The 26137-nt window shown below is 39.3% G+C and overlaps 1 protein-coding gene across 14 annotated transcripts in view; it reads left to right on the top strand.

The window, feature by feature from the left end:
* znf423 (zinc finger protein 423) overlaps positions 1-26137 on the top strand; it is a 138154-nt gene that overhangs the window by 13493 nt on the left and 98524 nt on the right. For 12 of the 14 annotated variants that reach the window (XM_067501304.1, XM_067501303.1, XM_067501302.1 and 9 more), the window contains exons 2-3: positions 13128-13190; positions 25236-25445. In XM_067501304.1, the coding sequence (XP_067357405.1) occupies positions 13128-13190; positions 25236-25445 (273 nt within the window). Of the gene's footprint in view, positions 1-13127; positions 13191-16175; positions 16237-23068; positions 23090-25235; positions 25446-26137 lie in introns of those variants that run through there. The other 2 variants (XM_067501305.1, XM_067501307.1) reach the window with 2 other exon arrangements.

The raw sequence follows: 26137 nt of genomic DNA, 5'->3' as shown, positions 1-26137 counted from the left end.
TTCCCCTTCCCTCTACACTCTCTGACAGACAGGAAAACAAATGTCAGATCAGAGAGGCTCTTTAATCTCAAGCTGTGTTGTTTGGCCCTGAACATCAACTCTGCGCTTGTTTGAGTGTGTGTGTGTGTGTGTGTGTGTGTGAGAAAATGTTTTGCTCTCTAGATGTTGAGAGGTGAATTTGTTATGTGTTAAAAAGCAGGTCCCAGTTTCTTGTGGTTGTACATGTGTTTCCTCTTTAGTAAACAGATTATGTGTATTTGTGCATGTGTGCTCGAGTAAGAAGTACACTAGAAGAAGGGCAACATTGTAATTTTACACCTATACTGTGTACTTTCTTCCAGGCATACATTTTACATGAATGATTTTCTTGACACAAGCTGTTGTATGGGAAAAACCAAAGATGTGTTATGTTGTTCTGTGGGTAATGTTGTTGGCGGTATGTTAATGGATATTGCATAGCAACTCAATTGGACAGCAAGTGAAAGTAAAAGAGAAGGTGTGAGGGACAAAATGGGTGAGAGAAGAATGAAAGAAGTAGCAATAGCTGGAAGTTATAAATGACCAAAATTATGAAAACAAGATCAGATGGTAGAAACAACCAGGATGAAAATAGGAGACAGAGAAAATGATGAGGGAGGAAGCGATTGGAAGAGTAGAAAGGAAGCGGAGAAAGGCAGCAGGAAGGGAAAGATAGAGAGGGCGATGAAGCTTGTCAGCCAGGCCTTGTGTGGTTGTTGTTCTTTCTCTCTGCCATCCATCTAAGCCCTCTGCTACCTCTTTCCCTTTACACAGTCTCACAAACAAAAGCATGCATGGACTCATACTCACACTGTCCCAAGTCCCAGACGAGGCTGATGTTTCTGGCCAGGGCCTGAATGCTTGGGATGTGTGTCTGCATGTGTGTTTATGTATTTTAAGGCTGTTTTGTTCAGAATGCAGACAGGCAGAGAGAGCGGTTTTACTGCTGATAAAAGTATTTGGTTAATCAGCTTCTGTCCCTGTCCCCTGACTAAAAGTGTTTGCATGTGTGGATGTGTTTGACACAGACCATTGAAGTTTGGGGTCTCCCGGGGAGTGGGCTGGGATGGAGATTGGCATCAGCCCTTGGCCAGTAGCGTCACAAAGTCATTCCTGAGGGATAGGAAGGGCAGCCAATGAGAGAATTCCTCTGTAGCTATAGGGAGAAAGCAGGTTGGGGAGGGGAGATGGCACTAGGAATTGGGTTGGAGTGGGGGAGCAAGAGGGATGTAAGAGAGGGAGAAGAATAAAAGGAGTGTCTAGGATGAGAAGAAGAGATAGAGAGAGAAAGAGAGTCGGATGACAATTACCCTCCTGACTTTTGTCCAGCACAAGTTGTCAATCAGCCCATCCCTCTGGGAAAAGAGCTGGTGTATCATTGGCTACACTGACCTACATCCCACTTCTCTGGGCCTCATGGCCAATGCATGATTGGCCACAGTGACCTGTTCATCAAAGAAACCAGCGAACACCAGAGCCTTGGGCCACCTCGGGAATAAATGGACCTGATACCATGCATGTATGTATTGTTTAGGCGTTAAAAAGATAAAAGGCCTTTTTTCTGAGGCTATGACTGCCTGTACCTAGCATAAATGAAGGACAGACACGGGAATGTGATATAGGAGTGGAAATACTGTGGGAAATGAGAAAGAAAGAGAAATGGAGAGACATAGGGACAAAAAAGAAATGTAAAAATTGGTGATGGAGGAAGATAGATGTTAGAATAAAGGATAATGGATGAGCAAAGGTGAGCAATTCAGAGATGGGTGGAGTGAACCTGCAGTCAAGAATGATGATGGGAGATAGGCAATGAACAAGGGATGGCAGAACAAAAAAGTGAGGGAGGTGGATGGCAGTGGAGAGGAGACAATGGAGAGAGTGTACTTTTTTGTAGTTAAATGTGAATGCGTGTGCTTACATGTGCACATGTATAATTAATCACAACAACTGGGTAAATATTTGTTAATGATACCATCATGATGTGGAGGCATACATTCAGCCTTTAGCCTTTTCTGTTTCACTTAACAGCTCCTCCTCTCCTCTGCTCCTGCTCCTCTCCTCTCGCTGCATGCTGGGAGTTTGGGTGTGAGCTTGTGTGTGTGAGTTGTTGTGGAGTGCGTAAAGCTATTGAGTGAGTTTGGCACACTTTCACTGTTTTTCTGTTGGTGTTTTCACCCTTGCAATCTGACCTATATGAGAAGTCAAGACGAGTTTCATTTATTTGTTAGTACATTAGAAGAGAAGAAGTAGTTTATTGGTGAATTGTTTTTGGTGAATTATTGCATCACTCGTTAGTGAGGGGTCAGCGGTTCGGGTCAACAACAGGCTTCAACTGGTGCTGTCAATAGCAGCCCACCACCCCGCAACCTGAAACAAAACACAGGGACAGAGGATTAAATTCCGTGCAAGATAATAGTAATTGCAAAAGGCCTGCAAAGGAAGTCAAAAGTGGTGGACAAGAAGTGTGTGGCATTCAGTCAGTAGAGACTTGGAGTAATATTTAGAACAGGTGAACTAAACAGAGATAATACTGAAAATGAAGATGATCAAATGTTAGATGATGATTCATTAATAGTTTTTGGACATTGTGTCACAGCATGAGCAAAGATCATATATTTATTACAGGAAATTAATGATTTCCTAGATGAAATATTGGGCAGCCAGTTTGTAGAAATAGCAGATTTTTTCTCACAGTGAAACGGATTCATTAACTCTGTCATAAAACTCATGAACGGGACTGGGCATGAACAGGTAATTAAACAGGAGAGATGCTGATTGAAAAAATACTGACTAAACTTAGGAAAGAAAAGAGGGTAAAGACTCCACTAAATGCACAAAAATGAAGATGGTTGAAGCACTAAGGGGTGTCCTTCAGTCTTGGAAAGGTCTCACTGTCCACAGTTTCCTTCTTTCTTCTCTGTTCTTTTTGTAGAGTTTAAGAACAGGAACTTTGAGCATAAATGGAGGGAACTGAGGATGTAACTGAGTTATGCAAAACTAAAAACATAGGTGTGCTATGCTATAGGTGTTCTTACAGGAGACATACAGCTCAGCAGACAATGAGGTGCAATGGGGTATGACTTGGAAGGGGCAGTATTTTGTGAGTGGGTGTAGCAGGTGTAGCTGTCATTTTCACAGCACCTCATTTTTACTAATATATTAGCATGTGAAATTCAGTAGGGAAGAATTCAGATGGCGCAATCCACAATTAGAAACATATCCTTCATTTTCATGAATATGTATGCTCCTAAGATGCTGAGTGCATGGAATTGTTTCAGAGACTAAATGATAAATTAGACAGTTGGATAACAGCTAAGTAATAGTGGTAGGAGGAGACGGCAACTACAATACACAACCTTTAGTAGACAGAAATGCAGGTGAGCATCACCCACCATAAGCCTCACTTCTGTCTTGTGTAGAAAAATGTCTAGAAAATGTAACAGATGTTTGGAGGAAACTTCATCAAGCAGTTAGATAATAAACATGGGTGAAAGACAGTGAAGGAAAGACAGTGAAGGAGCCAGTTGGGCTAGGTTAGACAGGATTTACATAAATCAGATATAAAATATCAGGTTAATGAAGTCTATAATATCACCGGTAGACTTCACAGATCATAATCTAGTAAAATGTTTTCTTTCTTAACACAGCAGCAACGTTGTCCTTACTGGCAGTTTAATGTACGACGACTCCTTTATTTCAGCTGTTCCCATTCATGGGTTGCCACAGCGAATCATGTGCCTCCATCTAACCCTGTCCTCTGCATCCTCTTCTCTCTCACTACATCCATAAATCTCCTCTTTGGTCTTCCTCTTGACCTCCTGCCTAGCAGCTCCAACCTCAGCATCCTTCTACCGATATATTCACAGTCTCTCCTCTGAACATGTCCTAACCACCTCAGTCTGGCCTCTCTGACTTTATCTCCGAAACATCTAACATGAGCTGTCCCTCTGATGTCCTCATTCCTGATCCTGTCCATCCTCGTCACTCCCAAAGAGAACCTCAGCATCTTAAGCTCTGCTACCTCCAGCTCTGCCTCCTGTCTGTTCTTCAGTGCCACTGTGTAAGCTGAACAACATCACTGGTCTCACCACCATCTTGAATACCTTTCCTTTCATTCTCACTGATGCTCTTTTATCACACAACACACCTGACACTTTTCTCCGCCTGTTCCAACCTGCTTGCACACGTCTGCTTACTCTGAACCGTTGACCCTGAGTACTTAAAGTCCTGCACCTTCTTTAACTCTGCTCACTGTTCCACCTGGGTCCCTCTCATTCACACACGTTTTCTGTCTTGCTGCAGCTAATCTTCATTCCTCTGTTTTCCAGAGCAGCCCTCCACATCTCTAGATTTTACTCCACCTGCTCCCTGCTCTCACTACAAATCACAATGTCACCTGCAAACATCATAGTCCTGTCATAGAGATTCCTGTCATCCGACAGCCTGTCCATCACCATGATGCCTAACCACCTCCACCTCCACTCCTGTGTCACACCTACAGCACATCTCACCAGGGTCTTACAGCTCTCTTACATGTCCTGCACCACCCTAACATACTTGTGCCAATCCAGACTTCCTTATAGTTTAATGTACGACTGATACATGATACATTTTTCTGTCAGTTATTCACTTATTTCTAGAATCAGTGGAGATTGATAGAAATTATTTTGAAAACTTAGCGATTGGTGGGAAATGGAAAAGACACAAATCAGAAATTTTTGCCAACAGTACACACATCATGCAAAGGGTATAGAAAAACATTACATAGAAGAATTAGAGAAAGAAATTGGCATATTAGAAGATACAATGAATATGGATATGATTATGATGATGGAAATTACAGTAACAATAGAAACTGGGAGAATAAAAGGAAAGCATAAAGTAGGTTCCTACATCATAAAGCCAAGAGGGCATTAACAGGAATGTGGATTTCCTCCATCAAAGACATTGATGCTCCAGCTTCTTTTTTTTTAACCTGGTAAGAAAAGTGTGAGAAAAGTATCTGATAATGCACATTAAACTCCTGAATGGAAACATAACTGCTGACACATCAGAGATGAGCCATAGATTTTTAAACCAGTCTCTCTAGCGCTGAGAATTGTGGAGAGACTTCTTCAGCTGGAGGAAGCACAATCTGATCTGTTTGAGTCCACCATATTCTTTGCTAAGAGATCTGCAGTGGTGAAACAACTGAAAATTAACTGCTATTCTGGAATTGACGGACTTCCTTCAGAGTTTTACAAGCTTTTCTGGACTCTGCTGGAAAAAGACATGTTTGAAGTGAACACTGCTTGGACTAAGGCTTTACCACTTAGTTGCACCAGGGCTGTCCTGACACTCTGACCCAAAAAATGGGATCTTGGTCTGTTGAAGAACTGGAGACCAGTGTCACTGCTTTGTACAGAATATACTATATAGTCTAGTACAAAGCAATAATACTAGCATATAATACTAGTATATAATACTAGAAAAATGTCTTTCACACAGGCTGAAGGAGGGTATGGACACAATTGTACACTACAGTCAGACGTACTGTGTCCCTGGATATACAATTATTGACAATTTTTTCTTGATGAATATTATTGACCTGTCCAAATTTCAAGATTTGTGTGTGGGACTCTTTGATGGGGTTGATAATGGTTACTTATTTAGGACATTAGATGCTCCTAATTGTTTATCAGGGCCAGGGGCTGGCCCCAGGGCAGCCCTTGATGGCTGGTGGGGTAGGACTTTGATCCTGAAGACTTGTCCGTCCCAATCTGTTGCTGTACCCATTGAGCCACCAGGTTCCCTTAAACGCCTCATACTGTACATTCTACAAATACATGTGCATCATGCAATCACTCCAGTCTAGCTTAGTCATATTATAAATTCTAAATAGCAATCTGTCAAAATCTTGTGAGACTGCATTTCAACATCTATGTTGTTCTCATTAACAGTATGTACTTGCTGAAACACACCTTTGATAGATTAAGGTGTCTCAGGGGTTAATGAAGGCAACAGCAAAATTCAGGCTTAACTATTCTGTGTGTGAAAATGTGTATGGATGCTTCAAGGTTTCCCACTAGCATTTTGCTTACTTTGTGTCGCATGCACTCACACATATAGTATATTGTGCAAATCCAATGTGATGTTGAGGCACATTGTTTAATCTCATTATTAGCCTTCCTGCAGATGTGTTGGTCCTGTGTGTGTTTTTGTGTGTGTGGGGGGGGATCAACTTTATTGATCCCATAGGGAAATTGTGTTGCCTTGTTACAGCTGCTTTCCATGTGAAAAGTAGAAAAAGAAAGGAAAGAACTTAGGTAACTTATATATTATATTTGTCAGTTTTTGACCATTTAGTCCCCCTCCTTTTTAGAGAAGGCGGATGAGTTGAACAGTTTAATGGCCACTGGGAGAAAGGATCTCCTATGGCGTTCTGTGGAGCACTTGACTGTGATCAGTCTCTGGCTGAAAGCGCTCCTCTGTGCAGCCAGCACACAGTGGAGTGGGTGGGAGGGGTTGTCCAGGATTGAGAGGATTTTGGACAACATTCTCCTCTCAGCCACAACATGCAGAGGGTCCAGCTTCTCCCCCAGAACAGAACCAGCCCTTCTTATTAGTTTGTCCATTCTGTTACTGTCTGCAGCATGGTGCTGCAGATGTTGATGGAGCTTAGTATCCTTAGAAAATACAGCCTACTCTGTGGGATTTCCTGTATATTGATGCTGCATTAACTGACCAGTCCAGTTTATTGTCCAGGTGGACAACCAGGTATTTGTACTCCGAAAGTACTTCCACCCCCTCTCCCTGTATAGAGACAGGATTGACGGAAGTCCAGGACTTCCTGAAGTCCACCACAAGTTCCTTTGTTTTACTGATGTTGAGCTGGAGATGATTGTGCTCACACCAGTTTACAAAACTGTCCACCATTGATCGATACACTGGGATATCTCCATCCTGGATAAATCCAACAACTGCAGAGTCATCATAAAACTTCTGAAGGTGGCAGGAGAATGAGTTGTACCTGAAGTCAGAGGTATACAGGCTGAAGAGAAAGTGAGATAGGGCTGGTTCATATCACCTAAAAGAGGTATCTGATTTTATAAATATAGTTTTGTATCTGTAGACATATCTTACGTGTTTGTACTTTTTGTTGAAAAATAGGGCGTTGAAATCCCGGGTCTTATACAATTAATTAATATTTATAATGAATTTGTAATTGCTAATTAAAACTTTTAAAGAACAAGGTAAGGACAATAAATGTATGCAAATCTTTCAGCTGTCAATTTTTTAAAAACATTTTGGAAAATAAAGCATTAATATTACATCTTGGAGCCTGAAGTATGGCTTGGTTTCTACTGACTTAGTAATTGGAACAAGAAAAATCAACCACACCGTTGTTTGAACTTTTTCTTTCAGACATTGTATTTTCTCTGCAAAAGCAGTTAGAAATATTATTTAGAATCTTCTTGCATACTCTATTTTGTTATTACCTGGCGTTTTCAGACTACTTTTGTGCCTTAAAAATGATAAATTAGACTTAGAAAATATTTTGTTACCTAAATGAAATTATGGTAGTGCTGGGTCATTAACTGGCTTATTGTGCCAAATTTAATTACTGAAACTTGAAGCCCAAGCGTGAAGGAAATGTGAGTGTACCAAAGGCAGCAAAGAGATGGAACAACATATTCTTTGGGAAAGAAATAACAATTGGACAACTACAATCTAATTTCTTGTCTTTTATTTATTTAGCACACATCCTTTCTCCACATATACTGACATTACATGTAGGTCACTCTCTAAGTGCACAATGTTTCTAATGGTGTACTATGGGTCCACACGCACACAGCCACGCTAATATAAAAACTTGTAGTCTCCCTCCTTTTATTCATAGAGGTAAGTGTAAGTATGCGCCAGCCTTCCCCATGCAACCCCCACCCTCCTCAACAACCCCCTGGTGTGTGTATGTTCCCAGTAACAGTGTGTGCGTCTCTGAGGGGGGCAGAGAAAGGATATGGGAATCTAAATAAAGCTGTGTGTGCTTGGCGAATGAAACACACTGTATTCCCTACAGTCTCATCAGGAAAAATGGGATTTTTATCAGTCAGTGCTACCAGTATACTCATAGTACATTTTCTAACTAAAAGAATATGGTTTTATAATTTTCATATTGTTTGCTTTTCGTATTTGAAAAGTACACTAGGACCCTAATAAAGCAAGATCTGGAAAAGGCCAAGCAGTGTGGTGAAATCTGTCACAAAGTGAAACCTTTAATTCAGATCTTCTTCCACAAGTGAGAAATGCTCCCCTTCTAATGGAGCTGGGTGATGTGATTTGTTCTGATGACATATAACACTGTAAACAAGATGTTGGTGGCAATGTGAACCGGAGGAGATATCTGGAGATATGATAAGGTGTAACGAAACCAGAAAATAGGCCTTTTATTGACTTATCATACAATAATTGAAAATAACTTTAAGTTATTTCTGACATTGATATTGTTTTAGTTGGAACGCCACAAAAACAGTATTTTAAACAATAAGTCAAATGCTGTGTACAGTTGACCAAGCTAATCAAACACACTGACTGAATATTTCTTTTTACTTTAACTTACTCGATGGTAATTCGAGTAAACATTTCCTCTCTTCTTAATGTAACTGAATCATTTCCCTTTTGTGCCTGGGCTTTACATTACATAAACACTAACATAGCATCTGTTTCTGTTAAAAGCTGGGGGTCTGCATTGAAGTGCGTTCAGGGACACTATAAAGTCTAAGTCATCTGCTTTGTCAGAAAGCAGCTCTGTGCGAGGTTCCCCCGTTCAAAACACACATACAGTAACATCATGCTGTACTAGCTGTAGAATGTATGGTGGTCAAAAGCACAAGGGGGACTCTTTTGTGGTTGGAACAAGCAGTTTTATAGTATCTCAAAATCCTGGCCAGTGAAAATGCTGAATGGCTAATAACTTTAAAAACCCACTAGCCACAGTGCTGTTAACAACCTCTCCTAGAGTAACCAATGGCTTACGGCGTGTTTTTAGAGTTGCAAACTTTCATTCCAGTTGCGTCTAAGGACATTGTCAGGTCTCCTGCTGTTTGTTTTGGATTTGAGAAAGTTTCCTAGCACCTCTTTTAGTTATTTTTTCTTGTTTTTTGACAGTCTTGGTGTGTCCACGTTTCTTCCATTTCTGGATTATGGTCTTCACAGTAGGTACCAATATTTTAAAGATTTTTATATTCCTCTTCAGCTTTAGAAAGATTTTACCAGTTGAATTTTGATGTTTAAAGTTCAAATAGAACCTAACATACCTGTTACCGCACATCAAATATTACATGTCAGTTTTTTAACGATCAGACACTTGATTTTTAAAAACAGTATTTAAGGTAATTAGAGGATTATAAAGGGGAATGTACTTATGTAATTTCATAATTTTTCTAAAACATTTTTATATAATGACTATTGACCATTTTTGTAACCACTAATGATGAAAGAGCATTTGTTCTAACTGTGCATTAAAAATAATTTTGATGAAAAGAACATGTTTTGTTTTATTCTTTTTGTACCTTTTAACATATATGAATATATTTAAAGAGATGCAAGCTTTTTCACTCTACTCAATGTGTTTTTCCAGTGACTTGCAGACTTGCATGAAAACCACAGCGTTACTTCAGGTACTTGTGAGATGGTTAAATACAGTGGGGAACATCCTATTCGAGTGTTTGATTTATAGTATGTAAAGTTTATTAAATACAAGAAGGAAGGTTAGCATGGTGTCATCAGTTTTTTTTTTGAGAGCAGAGGAGTTGAGAGCAGAAATTCAGTATACATGTTAAACAAGTGATCCTCTGGGAATGCACAATTGTATGTACATGATGTAAGTACAATTCTGTGTAAGGTGCTTCACTGGCTGGTCATGCACAGTGCCTATAAAAAGTATACACCCACTTGGAAGTTTTTACTTTTTGTTTTTATTCTTTTTCTTTCTTTTTACAAATACCAACATTCAGGTCAAAATGAAAGCCAGTCTCTACAAAGTAATTGAATTTTATTAAAAATAAAAAACTAATTCATTCTGAGTTTGTCAGAAGGTATCTGGGAGAATTGGAAGAAGGTTTAATGGACAGAGGAGAATAAAATGCTTTTTCACCATCAGACTAGACGCTAAGACTGGATAAAAAAACGCCACATGACACTTTGTTGTTTTTGCAGGCCCACCAATGCTCCCTCTCTCCACTGCATGTTTTTTTCATGCGTAGTGAAACTCTGTGAACTTGGCCTTTTCTGTCACAGGCACATTTTACTCCTAATCTGAACCTTGGGACCACCTCTAGATACAGATACTCGAAAATGAATTTCAGACTTGATCCAAACTCCACCTGCTCCCTGTTCTCACTACAAATCACAATGTCATCTGCAGACATCATAGTCCATGTAGATTCCTGTCTAACCTCATCTGTCAGCCTGTCCATCACCAGAGCAAACAAGAAGGGGCTCAGAGCCGATCCTTGATGCAGACCCACCTCCACCTTGAACTCCTCTGTCACACCTACAGCACACCTCACCACTATCTTACAGCTCTCATACATGTCCTGCACCACTCTAACATACTTCTCTGCCACTCCAGACTTTCCCACAACTTCATTGTTTGGCTCATCAGCTTTATTCTTCTGTAGTCACCACAGCTCTGCACATCTCCCTTGTTCTTAAAAATCGGCACCAGTACATTTCTCCTCCATTCCTCGAGCATCCTCTCACTCTTCAAGATCTTGTTAAACAAACTAGTCAGAAACTCTACTGCCACCTCTACTAGACACTTCCATACCTCCACAGGTATGTTACCGGGACCAACTGTCTTTCCACTCTTCATCCTCTTCAATGTCCTCCTCACTTCACTCTTACTAATCTTTGCTACTTCTTGCTCCACACCAGTCACCTTTTCTACTCTCCGTTCCCTTTCATTTTCTTCATTCATCAACTCTTCAAAGTACTCATTCCATCTTCCCATCCCACTCCTGGCACCTGTCAATACATTTCCATCCTTATCTTTAATCACCCTAACCTGCTGCACATCCTTCCCATCTCTATCTCTTTGTCTCGCCAACCTATACAAATCCACCTCTCCCTCTTTAGTGTCCACCCTAGCATACAAGTCCTCATTTGGTCTTTGTTTGGCCTTTCCCACCTCTACCTTCACCTTACGCTGCATCTCTCTGTACTATTCTGTATTATTTTGATAGATTTCCTTGCTCTTAGTGTCACGAAAAAAATATGACACCCCTGAGAATATGGCAACTCTAAAATAAACTCACTCTGGTTTTGTTTTATGACATGTGCATGAACAAAGATTATAAATTATTGAAAAATGTTACGGGTTGTGCCTCAGCATCTAATTTTTCTTACATAGTGTAGCCTTGAAGAACCCTGTGTGTGTGTGTGTGTGTGTGAGGGATTTTATTTTCATATCTTTCTACAGTTGCCTACAACTTATGGGAGGAGCAACACTTAGCTTGTGTATGTTTTAGTGGTGAAGAATAAACAAAGCTGTTGACTTTGCAGTATATCAGGATTTTCCCAGTATTTTTGTGGAAGAAATTGTTGCGGTTTTTATAATTATTACAGCTGTTGGTCAAGTTTAGTTCTACTTTAGCTACAGCACTTACTTTCTGTTTTATAACATAATAATGTAAGAATGCACTATATGCTCATGTTGTAAGACTTCTCTGGAGTGTAATAATACAGGTAAAGTGCTACAGTACTGTTAGGATGTTAACAAAACAGTGATTTTAATAAACTAGCCTTGTAACTATATGGTATTTCAGTTATGCTAAAGTAGATTATAAGCATTGCCTGTCAGTAATAGTTCTGTGATAGCAGATATTTTCCTAAAATCAAATTGTATATGTAATAGCGCCACAATGAGCCATGTCTGTGCATGGATGGAAAAACCCTCCTGATTTTAATTTCACTCCACTACATTGCCATTGAGACAATGCACACCTCACAGATTTGTTTTCCTTTTAAAAAGAAAACTCTTCTCTCATTTATAATTTCATTTCAATTTTGGTGCAGGTTTAAAGTGAGGATGGGGTAGGTCAATTTGAAGTGAGGAATACAAGGAGAGGTACATAGAGTTTGAGGGTGGGGGTCACTGGTGGTAGCAGGATGAGATGGATCAGGTGGTGAGTAAGTAAGAAGTGAGGAATCATGTAGTGGGGAGGAGGCGAACAGGAAACCCCATTGTGTGGTAGCTCCAGCCATTTCCTGTTTGTGTGCCAGCTGTACTTCCCTCCTTCCTGCTGTACCCAGGAAGTTATTGTCACATTCCAGCTCTGTGTGTGTCTGTCAGAAAGTTCTCAGGACATTGCCATACCTGTATGCTTGTTGGTTTGGTCTATTTTAGGTGTTAAAGAACATACATTTATAGAGGAAGAAAAGATAGATGGTATCTTCCAAAAATGCATGTAGTGGTCCTGGTTTGTTGAAAGGGCTTTCAGACTCAAAACTGAGAATGTATAATGGGAACTAAAAGGTTTATTATGAAAAGGCTTTTTTTTTTTACAGTTTCAAGACTTCTGATTCCTTAATTTTGTTAGTAATGCTAATTAATGTATATCTAATACATTTTTTGTATTTGGTCATATAATATCACTGACAGGATTGAATTGAATACTTTAAAAGCCATCCATAAAGATCTGTGGTGTCAGACAGTTTTTGGCTGGGTACTTACTGTTTCCCCCCCATCTTTCTAAACTCTTTCTCTACCGTGTATCCAGCAATGTGCTAAAATTCAGACAGTAGCAACCGATAAACAATTTCTACGTTTTTAGGAATGCTGGGCAGTGTCTCTTTGCCACAGTGTCTTTTTCCTGTGCTTATTTTGTTGGACTAGCAGTTGAAAACCCAATCATATTCATTGTACTATGTTACACAAAGAGACCAAGAAATGCAGCAAAACATTAAGACTTTGACGCTAATTTAAAGGAATTTAAGAATATAGTTGCTGATTGACTGTTGGTATTGGTTGTGGTCCTATTCAGTCCGATAGACCTGAGACACATTTAGCTTGGTGTAATAAACATTAATTTACATTTGTCTTTCTCTCCCTTGTTCTTTCTTTTCAGCGGTCGAAGAAGGGGAGTCTTTGGAGTGTGGAGGAACCTGGGATGAATCAACTGTCCAGACAGGTTAGTGTACAGACAGAGGGACACACACTGTTAATGTAAATGGTGTTCCAGCAAGCTATCTGATGCACATGAAATCTACATGTCTCTCTCACGCAAACACAGTAATATCAATTCCAAATGGTTTATAATGATCTTCTCATAGGGATTTCATCTAGAAGGAAAGATGGCAAAATGAGGTAAACTTACTCTAAAACAGAATTAGGATAGTAAATGTAAACAAATTCATATTAAAGAAAAGAGAAGATTAAGAGAAAGAAGGAAAGGGAGACAGCTTTTGCCTGTCTCAGTAGTCAGACTGAATGGAAAGAGAGATGACAAAGGGGATATGGAGAGAAAGAAAAAGAGATGCATGGAAGGGGGACAAGAGAGAGATCTGTGTGCTTTTTCACTACTCTGTGGTCTAGTGATATCCTGGGAGGAAGTCAGAGAAATGGTAGGGCTTTTCTTTTCATTTTGTTCTTTTCTTGGATTTTGTTTTTCTTTGCGGTTTCTCCAGACCAACTGCTCCATTTCTCCCCCTCTCTGTATCTCCCTCCCCTTTTATATCTTCTCTGTCTTGTTTCCACCCTGAGATGGAAATTTAAAATTGTCCTCACTTGCCCTTTTTGCTGGAGAAAGAACAATTGAACCAGGCGTTCTAGATGACGAGGTAATTTAAATTGTGCATGTTCATAGAAACATATCAGTTTATTAGGATTCACTAGATGTCTTTTAGTTACTTTGTTTTGTAATTTTGTGGCCAAAATACAGTAAAATCTTTACAACTACAGATGAATCACTAAATAAAGCAACAAGGAACAAATGAATCACAGAGAACAAAGCATGATTTGTTAATCTGTTTATTAGGGCATATATTTTCAAAATAAATAATAATAAAGCATAAACAACATTTGGTTGATTAATTTTACTGTGATTATATTATTACTGGTCGAGTTTTTAAAATGTTATCATAGTTTATTAATGTATGTTATAATTTTTTACTAATTACCTTGTTACAGATACCATACTAAAAATGTACGACCTAATGTTAATATTTAATTACTGTCTGGATTATGTTCAAAGACAACATAGTTTTGAATGAGTGAAATTATTAAGCAGCTTTGGGGTGGACACATTCACAGTACAGGACTATGACTCCAGAGACCAGACATCATATCCACATTCTCGTTTTGGGTTGTGTTTAGGGAACAAAGCCCTTTTGTTAAATTTTTGGAAAAAAATTGAATTCAGCTAGAAAGAGGGTCATTGTGGATCATAAGGATGTTTAATAAGATATATATAATAAAAACAAGCATGTTTTTAGTCAACTTAAAAGTCAACTTAAAAGTTTTTTTTCCACAAACAGTACTTCCAAATCTAAAAGTGTGTGGTTTTTATATTTTAGTTTAAGACATGCCTTAACAAATAAACAATGAATTATCCATTTGTTGTTGATTAACTGTGTCAGCCAACTAATGGTTCATTTTAGAATTTTCATTTGCATTGGTATAATAACTGTTAAAATGAGTCAAACATTCTGGCTCCTTGTTATAGTTCTCGTAAAGATCATATTACACATTTTTCAAACCATGGCAAAAACAGTTTGACTTCTGTAGGTGTTTGTCAGATGTAGCTAGTTTTCTGCTCTGGTTTGCAGCCTATCAGAGAACAGTTAAACACTTCCTCTGACTCGGCCCCACCAGGGAAATAAGATACTGCTGAATGGGGTAAATATGTAGTTATCTCACTCTCTCTACCTTTCCTGCCTCGTCTCTCATTCAGCTCCGTAGGGATAGAAAGAGGGGAAAGTAAGACCCTTGGGGTATCTATGGCGCCTATGAACTCTCCCGTCCTTGTAACCTCCTTCCCCCCTTTCCTTTTAAACCTGTGCTAACTCTACTCCAGAGGCCACAATATGGGTCTACATTTGTGTGTGTGTGTGTGTGTCTCTCTGTCTGTATGTGCGTGGTAATACGGGGTGCTGACTGAGGTCCTGGGTGGCTCACCAGAACTGCTGTTTGTGTCAGTTCCTGCAGGAAGCTAGAGTCCCATGACACATACACACACACACACACTGAAACACACACACACACACACACACACACACACACACACACACACACACACACACACACACACACACACACACACACACACACCATAATAACTCTCTTAATCATAGTCACTCTCTCCATCCCTCTTCTGTTCTTATTTCCTATTGCAATGTGTGTGATCCCTTATTTAAGCATTATAAAGGGACAAAGACCTTATTTCCTTTACTCCCTGGGAGATGGCATGTACAAGGTGAGAATAAGAAGGAGAGAGAGACTGGAGAATTATTTCCCTGTTCTGTTTTTCACAGTTCAATTCAAGTTTCGCCCTCCTCTATCTGTTCTCTCTTCTCTCTCTCTCTCGTTTGCTTTCTCTGGAAAATGTGTGTTGAGTTTGGAAAGACCCACGGGAGGGAAGGCAGTGGGAGGGTGACGTGAAGGGAATTACATTGAGCCAACCTATTCTTCCTTATTCCTACATCTCCTCATTTCCTTTCCTCCTCTTCCTCTTCCTCCATCTCAGTGCCTTTTCTAGCACAAAGTATGAACCCTGAGAGGCCAAAGGTGCTCGAACACTCTCTGCATATACCCCCCACCACCCCTTAGTGGGACAGAAAAACAACAGTTTCTTGTTCTCTTGCTCCCCCAGTGTCTGGGAGAAGAAAATTTGCCAAGAATGACAGTTTCGAAGGTTAGACTCAAAATGGCCCTGTTACGTATAGTGAGATTAGTCTGCTCAGACTACACGACGACATCGTGTTATAAACTAGTAAGGAGTGAGACATGTGACCAACAAGTCAAGAGAAGACTTTTAGACACATGTGTAAGTGGGTCTGTAAGAAAATCTTCCTTTCTTTCTCAGGAGTCTTGCTTTGGTCAATTTTGGTCTTACAGTTTACTATACATTACCCACACACACACACACTTATACACTCTTACTGTTTCTCTTGGACAGCATACACACAGTCGTAGATGGAATCACACACAGAATGGGCCAGTGAGTCATCATGGAAAAGGTTTGTCAAGTTCCTTAGCTGAAACTGAGAAACTGAGACCTACTGCATTATTGTCATTCACAACTTAAATACTGTGTGTCTGGGTGCCGTGTGGGGTCACAGACAACACTGGCCAGCCAGTTAGTTGCCTTCAACTTTCAGATGACAGAAATTGTTAGGAGCAGGCTTCTCTGCGTTAGCTGGATCAATTCACTTTATGTGAAGGACATTTTAAAAATGAAATATCCATGAAACTCTAACCAGAAAATAAGAATAACACGTTTTGTCATTTTCTTAGCACTTTAATTATAATAATTTAATTTTCAGCTGTATTGTTTTTAAATGTGGTGCAGTGTGATTTGTGATTTAGTGTCTTGTGAGAATATTTGCCATTTTATTAATATACTGGTAAAATGACCCTAAATCTTCTTTTTAACACGGCAACATATCTTTATCAGTAGGTTGTAGTGTAGTAGGATAGATGGATAGATATTCCAAGCACCTAGCTTCTTTAAGTAATTTCATATGCAAGTAGTCTGACCTTTGACCCTAGGTCTTTGTCAAGAAACCTTTTACATTTGCTTTATTTGTCGGGTGATTGCAAAATGCAATGATTTCTTGTTCACACAAGTAGACAAACTTGAACTTGAAACATTTTGCAGATTTGAAGCACATTACACATATAAACACAAGTGTGAATTTATGCCTCTTTTACCTAATTAAACAAATTGACAAAACATAAAGTCCAAAATATTTATAATGAAAGGCACATCCACATAATCTCAGCTGTATGCATTTGTCCATCAATCCATCTATTCATTTAAGAAAATGTTTCAAATGAGGAGCAAAAAAAATGAAGGGAGATTAGAGGCAATCTCCTGTCTTGTAGTTATATTTTTATGATGGCCAGAGCTGAGGAAAACAGGACACAGGCCCTTCTCTCTCCCTCCTTCTCTAGCTTCCTCTCTCTCTTTTCCTCTTCCTCTATCCCTCTCTCACCGCTACCCTCTAGAGGTCCATAATGTAGTTTTAATTTCCCCAAGGCTACCACAGGAAAACAGTTCCTGTGTGTGTGTGTGTGTTTGTGTGTGTGTGTGTGTGTGTGAACTATTATTGCTTGCTTGTGACAGTGCACAGTGCATCTGTGTTTTGTGTTTTTGTCTGTATTGCAGCATTTAATCCCTTTGTTCGTGTGTGTGTGTGTGTGAGAGAGTCATTTTTGTTGGAATGCGTGCACCAAAAAATCAAATAAGTAAGCAGCTGTCAACTTTGTGAGTATGGTTTTCTGCCAGTCTGTGTGAGTTTGTGAACTGCATGTCTGGCTGTTTTTAATGTGTTGTTGTGTATATACACTGTGGGTGTCTTTTTTGCTTCCTTCCATGACGTGAATAGGTCTTTCATCATCCTGTTTCCAGACATTAGTGTTGGGTGCTGCTCTCCCTTGCCACAGCAAGTCCCAGGGGTCTGTGTGTAGATGTGTGCAATACCTTTTAATGTGTGTGTATGCATCTATGTATGTGTTTTGGTGGAACTGGTACTCTGGGGCTCAGCATATCACCCAGGGGAAAAAGGCCTTTGGTTGTTAAAACATACATGCACAGGCTATTGTGTGTGTGTGTAAATTATGAAATAAGTCTATACAATAAAAGAAGGAAGCAGAGGGTTAGAGAAGTGTGGGGGAGTCACTCTCCTGAGAGACAGAGAGCAAACTTGTGCTGTTGTGTCCAGCTGCACCTGTTCAGCATGTGTGTGTCAGTGTACTTATGAGAGTGCATTCAGTGCCACCAATTTTACCATTTTAAGCTCAAATCGGTAGGCTGATGTGCTTAGAGTTACCGTCTAACCAACAGTGTCTTCTCATTGTAGTAGTGTGTCTAGATGAAGGTATTATTAGTAACATTGCGTAATTTAGTATTTACTGTATGTTACACTGAGTGCCAGATTATATGGCATACCAATGAGGCTACAGTAAATATCAGAAAAACCTTGTGTAACACAGTGAGTTCAAAGCAAAAACTACAGTTTCCCAAAATGAACCTAAAGCACAGCGAATAAATTGATGCATACTAGACGCTAAATGGTCTGCTTATACACCACTTTTATCCGAAGCGCTTTATAATGTTGAATGAATCTTTCAAATTCATCTTTTCAAACACACACCCACAGACACCCACCCACCCACACACACACACACACACACACACACACACACACACATACAAACACACCAATGACGGCAGCTGCTTGCAAGTTGCTCGCCTGACTCACCAAAAGCCACTGGAGAACCAACGTGTCTTGCCCAAGGACACTTCGAGATGTAGCCAGGAGGGACCAGGAGTCAAACCACTTACCCTGTGGTCTGTGGACAATTGCCTTATCAAATTAGCTACAGCCACATAGTGTAGTTCTGAGAGGACATTTGTCTTCTGAGTGTGTAATTTGCATCCTTGCTATTAATATGTGACTAATCTTGACAAATTTGCCACTTTAGGCAAGCCATGTGATTCAAATAGTTTTTTTTTTAACCCCATAACTGGTTCCTAGCTCTGTTGAATGTAGTGGTGCCCAGCCAGGTTCCTTAGAATTCTGGTCCAGTATGGAGTGCAGTGTGGAGCAGAATGAAAGCCTTGTGTTGACTGTTTGGTTTCTAAACATGGTGCTGGAAGCTCCACACACACTTTTCCTAAACACTTAATGCCTGATTTAGGCTCACACAGACAGAGATCTGTGTGTGTTTTTCGCATACTTGGCCAGCAACTGTACATCTCTCTTACCCACTGAGTGTGTCCTAGACAGGCCACAGTACCACCAGCTCCTGGCTGCCAAGTCCAACACTTGAATAACTACCTTACCTTCGCAGTATTACAGTATGTTTTATTTCATTTTAACTCTCACTGTAGCTCTGCAGTGCACTCACCTTGGGGCAGTTCAAAAACATTTCCAGAGTTCATTAGTTGCATAGTTTTCCTCTTACAGTATATATAGATGTGCATGGTGGTCATGTTAACTATGTGTGTTTGATTTTTGGTCTTCCAGTTTGTTTCTCTAGTAGCTTGTCTTGCCTGCTGCAATGCCATATAACGAGTCAGTCTGAGGGATAGATTGTATCCATCCATCCAAGTGTTTTTGATTGTTGGGGGTCTCTTTTCCACTTTTTTTTGAAAGGAGAAGGGGACAAAATCTTTGTCTGTGTCTCTGTGTGTCTGTTTCCCTCTTCCATCCTGTAGATTTAGGGCTTAGTATCATTTGGCTCACTAATTACCTCAATGAACTCATTTTAACGTGGGTAATGAGAGAACACACACACACACTCACTCACTCACTCTAACAAACACAGCAATTGCATAAACACACAAACATCAACACATCCTCTTCTGTGAGCCTAACGAGTGGTGATTAGTGGGTCTCAGCTAGGCGTGGTTAGGCTATGTAACATCATTCTGCACTGTGTACCCTGCTAATTCGCTTCTCTTTATCTAATTACCTAGGGTGCGCACAAATACACACATACACACTTGTTCAGAAATACACCACACACACAGCACCTGCATGTATCTTTCCTGCAGATATGCAAAGTGACCTCATTATTCCTGAGGTATCTATTTATATATTTATATTTTTATCTGTTAATAAACACCCCATTGTCCTCGGGTTACTGAGGATCTTGGATACAGCCAAGAATATTGCTTATTATGTTTACTCTAGAGAACCACAGTGTTAAAAAAGTGATTTTCTCTGCATCCACATGAGATGTTGGGTACTGTCATACACCCATCATATGAATTATGAAAATGTAGAAAAGTTAAAAATAGGCTGTAATGTTTAATATGCTATGTGTGGAATGTCATGGGGGACAATTCGTTGTCCCTATGTTCAGTTCAAACCATCAACATCAATATAGCAACAATTAGTATATATAAAAGCAGATGTGCTGTTGTTTTTTTACAATATCTTTTAACCCACGGATGAAATGTTTTATAGATTAAGTATTTAATTTTCCAATTTTCATTAAAGTACTTTCAATTTTTCTGCACATATACATATTTCTTTTCTACAGATCTGAACAATGGTTTTCAAAAGTAGTCTTTAGGACCCAGACTACTGCTGGTTTTCTGTCTTACCAGCTAGTTAATTTCCTTTAATTGCGTTCACTCTGCATCCCGGGTGTATTTCAGCCCCTAATTACTTGGCTAGAATAAAACTCAGTATGGCTCTGTGACTCAAGGACTGGTCAAAAACAGCTTTTCTGTGACACATGCTTTTAGCTGAAAAATATAAATCTTATTGTTAATGTAGCTTTAAAATAAGTTTTTTATATTTTCTTTAGTTTATTTTTGCAGGAAGTAATTTTGACTTATTGTTTTTGTCCGTGGATGACGTAAGAATAGTGTTTGGGCTTGGGATTGGAGGGTTTGGATTTGTGCATGTTTGTGTGTGTGAGAGAGAGAGAATGTGCAGTTATTCCTGGCATTGGGACAGTCTGTGACTCAGAGATAATGGTTCTCTGTAGAGCGAGTGTGTGTATGTGTGTTTGTGTGTCTATGAGTAACTGTAGATACATCATGCTAAAGTGTGTCTGTGTGTTTTATATCAAAGACAGAAGATAGTGCACATATGCTATTTGCTAGGGACCACTGTCATACTGTTCAATCAATACCCCATTACACACACACACACACACACACACCTCTGCACCCTAAGTACCCATGGGAGATGCCTGCTTTCATTAAGTAGGCCTGCTGCTTCTTTCTGGTATTGTTGGGGTGGGGGTTGGGGTATTGAAAAGAAGGGAAAAAAGATATGTGGAGTTTATAATATGAAGGTTTGATTTGCTCTATAAAGTTATGTCCAGCTAGGTTCATGTAGATACATCTGACAATGTTGTTTACATGTGTAAGCCACATGCATTTGCATTGTCAGGTCATCTATGGTATATGTAAAATACACTCAATTGTTGGCTACATGGGTTGGTCCTTATCATCATGAGGTAATTTTGAACAAGCTTTTTTTGCCTAGTCTATTCTAAATTTTAAGACCAGCTCTTTCACACTTATTCACACTGGAGAGTGTCTTCACAAAGGATGCACAGTTTTAAATGTTACATACAATATCCTTAGTGTAATGGCTTCATAAAATGATGAGGACAAAAGAGTGCAACCCAAACACACACACCCTATGACCCTAGTTTTTAGGGGGTCTGTTGCAACAGTTTGAGAGGAGTAAGGATCATAATAGCTACAGTGTCTTGTGGGGCCACACTTCCTCTTTTTACGGTCTCCCATGTTCTTCTGCTTAGATCAAATAGAGGACACGTAATTATTCTGTTTATGTGTGTCTATAGTGGTGTAGCGAGGTAGATGGTTAGAGGGTACCACATCTATGTGCAAATAGAAACTGTGTTAGCCTCTTTCATTCTGAAGTGCTCCTCTGTTCTGACACCCATCTCTCTTTCTTTACCTCTAGTCACAGAGCTGAAGTTCGAAGAATAAACAAAAAAAGTACTCAGAGCACTTAAAAAAAGCAGGGAGAGATGGGGACAGAGGGGTGCAAGATGGAGAGGTCTCATCATGCTCCTCCCTTTGTTGCTATGACAGCAGGTTGTGTTGGCATGCAATAGAGTTGGCACTGCTCTCACCTCTGGCATCAGAGCACCCTGGGGAGTATGTGTGTGTGTGTGTGTGTGTGTGTGTGTTATGACATGCACATTGTTTGTATCTGTATGCTTGCTTCTAAAAAAGCATAATAGAGATGCCACACTGAAAAAAAAATCTAGAAATCCTTTTAGCTAAACCATTAACTTTTCATTAAGAAAGCTTTACTGTAAATATGTTGCACATTTGAATTTTTGTACAATAGAATATAGAGTAGTAGGAAAAGAGAGGCTAAAAATATATTTGACTGGATATAATCATTTGTCCATGTATGTGATTTTTGCCATTGACTTTGAGTAAGTGATGCTTACCCTTTAAGCAGCAAATATATACCGACGAAAAGGCATGAAAAATTTGTATTTTTATTGTGCTGAAACAACTCTGGTACATAATCTTATCCTCTGCATTGAATGAGCTCAAGTTATTAGAGAAACATTCTGATCAAATCCTGGCGACTCTGCTAGATATTACCACATATCCAGGTAGTGTGCATCTGTGTTTTTGCCTATGCACATTATGTGTATCAGTGTATATTTTTGTGAATTGTGCACAATAAACAGCATGCATATGCGCAAATACTGTATGTTCATGTGTATGTGAGCACATACATGTGTGTGTTTTGTCAGCCAAGGGGCCAGTTTCTCTCCCTGGCCAGACGGTGCTCTCACCACTGGACAGATGGCCAACACCCTCCCTCTTTTCTTCCCAATCCCTTCCTCTATCACTCCTTCTCTCCTTTCATCAGTGTCCTCCTCTCCTGCAGCCCCCCAAACACCCCATCACCTCAACCCCTTATTCCCCAATTCACAACATCCTTCTATGCCTCTTTCCCATCAGACCTCTCCCTTAATAAATCAAGGTGGCATGGAACCTTTGCATCTCATTCTAATCTGTCTCTCTGTCAGCACATACACTTTCATTATTTAAGTTATCGACACTTAACTAATGTTTCTGTTTGAATAGACCCGAAATGATGACTTGGAAATTTGTGAACTGCTTTCTAATTGTACCTTTTGAGGTATTCTAATGCTGGTCAGGCAGGCAGGCTAAAATATGTGTTTGCTGTTCACTTTTTGGTCTTATAAATGAGTTGCAGAGGACAGGGTATCTTAACAGAGATGTATTTCCTTCCACTTACAGATGTTTCAGTTTACTGATGAAGAAGTGAAGTGAAGTGAATTAGAGCCTAATCCATTTCAACCTGTAACTACTTATTAAACGAAGTCAGTATATCATTAACTGAATGTAGTTATTACTTGTGTCTAGAAACCCAATGATAATTTAAGAGGTTGTAATTGATAAATGATTTGTACCACATTTCTATACTGGCATGGAATATTCTTTTTTTTGCCTCTTTTTTGCCATATCTCTGTTTTTAACTTATTAAACTCATGAGGTAATATTGTTCTGTCTGTGTAGTATACTGGCCTCTATTTGTTTTATTGGACAGTTCTCTGGGTGTTGATGTGAATGAATTGAGACAAGGTTCTCTGTTCAAAACATAGACACTGTAGACATGAACAATCAAAAAGTTCAATTCCGCACCAAACCAAGCTAAAAATAACAGTAAAGGAGAGCAATATTAAAGCAAAGTGTTATCAGAAGAAATGCTTCATTTTTTCAGCATGTTTTGAATATTAGGAGTGAGGCTGCTGAGTGTGCAGTGTTTGGTACGTCTTTCCACCATTGTGGGACCACTGAGCTAAAGAGTTATGCTTAGACGTGTGTAAAGTTTTCAATGTTACAAAACAAGGCATGCTGCTAAATTCTGGTTTATCTGGAGCGGTTTGCTTGTGCAATGCTGGGAGCAGGGCATTATCATCAAGTAAATATCAATGCATGCACCATGTGCTGGATTGCATATTCAGAAAGGTAGGAAAGGGAAAGGGTCTGACCTTTCTAAAGTTGTCAGGGGCAAATCTGGGTGTCCTAGAGACAAATCATAAAATTGATCGACAGTGATGACCCCCATATTTCTGGCACACTTAGTGGGGACAATCACTGAAGATTCTATGTTGATCCAAATGTGTTGTGTTGTATCCAAGGTCTGGCTGGGAAGATTGTTGTCCAAGCAGAAACATCAGAGAGACAGGCAGGAATGTGTGATGAGAGAGCAAAGTCATTTAGTGGAAAGGACAGGAAGAGCTGTGTCTCATCAGCATAGCAATGATAGGAAAAGCCATGTAAGTGGATAATAGAACCCAGCAATCCACTTCAAATTAAAGCCCTCATTTGTTGTAATTACAGTGTATCTACAGGTAACAAAGGGGTTTACATTTTTGAATATTTACAGACAAAATAAATGGCAATTATGCTTTTATTTTTATTGCCTCAAAGCATGGAAAACCTATTTGAATCAGTTGAACTTTAGTATTCTAAGTATTCTATTTAGTATTCTAAACAAGTCTGCACCACCACCTAGATTGGGAAAACTTAATTTAGCTTTTTTCAGTGAAATGTTAGGAGCTTTATTTATAAAATCTAATTTAAAGTATTACTTACTTACTTCCTAGTCAACAGCCCTTGACTGTATGCACGCAGATAACTTATACACAGCCTGCATCTGAGAGACCAAGTCATTATAGGGAAATAAGTGATAGAGTTGACAAAGTTAACAGTATCTATCTTGTGAACTCAACAGACCTGTCTGTGAATGGCTGCCTATTGCTGTCAATATTGAATCTAGTTAGTGAGGATAGCTAAACTAATGATAGCGTCCAGCTGGATTTGTCAAGGCTAACACTTTAGAAAGCTGCTAAGTCTTATTTAAATATGTTCAATGTAGAAATATAGAGAGTAAACAAAAGTTGTTAGAAAAAAGCAGAAATTTCAGATGTACATAAGATGTTCTTCATCACTTCTCACCTCTGCCAACCCCCCTCTTGCCTCTACTCTTAAGTCAGTGTCTTCAATGTCAGTCTTGCTGGATCCTCAGCATTTATAATGTGATAATAAGGTGTGAAAATGGAGACACAATGGAGCAGTGAGCTTTGGGACGACACGGTCTTCCTCTGTTCGCCTCTCTCACTCTGCCTGTCTGCTATTATGACACACAAGTGCACGCACGCATGCGCGCGTGCACACAAACACACACACACACACAAACACAAACACACCCCTCCATTCTCTCAAACTCTTACATTTTCTGTAATGATGCTCCACAGTCAATTGAGTTGGTGGGATAATTGTTTAACCGAAGGTTTGCAGTAGCAATATGAATGTGAATATGAGTACCAAATAAAATTGGTTACCTTATCACTATTCATTAATTTTGACTGAACTGTTTAAAGAAATTAATTCATTTTTATAGAATACTTGTGCAAGCATATGTATGCACTTTTTTAAACTCCTAGTTGTGTGTCTCCACAGAAGTCCTGGCATCAGACAAAGAGGCAGAGCCTAAAGAGGGTCAGGGGGCAGGCATGGAGGATGGAGAACAAGATGAGCACGATGACCGTGATGACAGAGAGCACGACGATGATCTAGATGATGAGTCCATCTTCACCTGTGACAACTGTCAGCAGGATTTTGACTGTCTGGCTGAGCTGACTGAACATAGAACGAATCACTGTCCAGCTGGTGAGATTGTTAATGCACATTGTGTTTTAATTTAATTTTAATTAAGAATCACATCATTGTTCTGCTATATATTTTAAACTTGTTTTCCACAAACCCTACAGCTAAATGTCCAAAATCATGTACAAGAAATATAATGCAATTAGCTTTTTCATTGGTTAATATACCAGAAGCTGTAAGTGGTGTTAACATAATTACCTTTTTGCTGGATTGACTAGATATTTGGCAATAACCCTAACCCTGTATAAACAAGACCATGATGAAAATAAAAGACAAATAACCAAACAGTGTGTAGTAAGAAGAGATAAATATTGTATATGATTTATGTATGATATGTGATTTATTTATGGCTACTACATTATTTCAGAAAATTAAACTTCAGCCTTATACCTATGGAACAAAATTGAATTAGATTTTCTGCAATTTATTTATAAGTTTTTCAGATCAGTGCACAATTTTAAATCACATAAAGTGCATGGTAAAAATTATTTTTTATGTCTGTTGTATAATTGTGCTGCTGGTTGGTCATGGTTTTCACTGGGTCGGTACTCTGCTACCTACTAAAAAAATTAAAGGGTTTAATTGCATATACACTAATATTCATGGTTCCTGGTAACTCCTACCCTCCTCTTTTTCCAAATACCTATAGCTATTGGATTAGTTATACCCTTGTGTCCTACAGCAAAAGATTTGTG

Source organism: Channa argus, chromosome 4 (assembly GCF_033026475.1).
Source record: "Channa argus isolate prfri chromosome 4, Channa argus male v1.0, whole genome shotgun sequence".
Lineage (NCBI taxonomy): Eukaryota > Metazoa > Chordata > Actinopteri > Anabantiformes > Channidae > Channa > Channa argus.
Note: the sequence above shows the minus strand (reverse complement) of the source record. Positions and strands in the feature narration are given on the sequence as shown.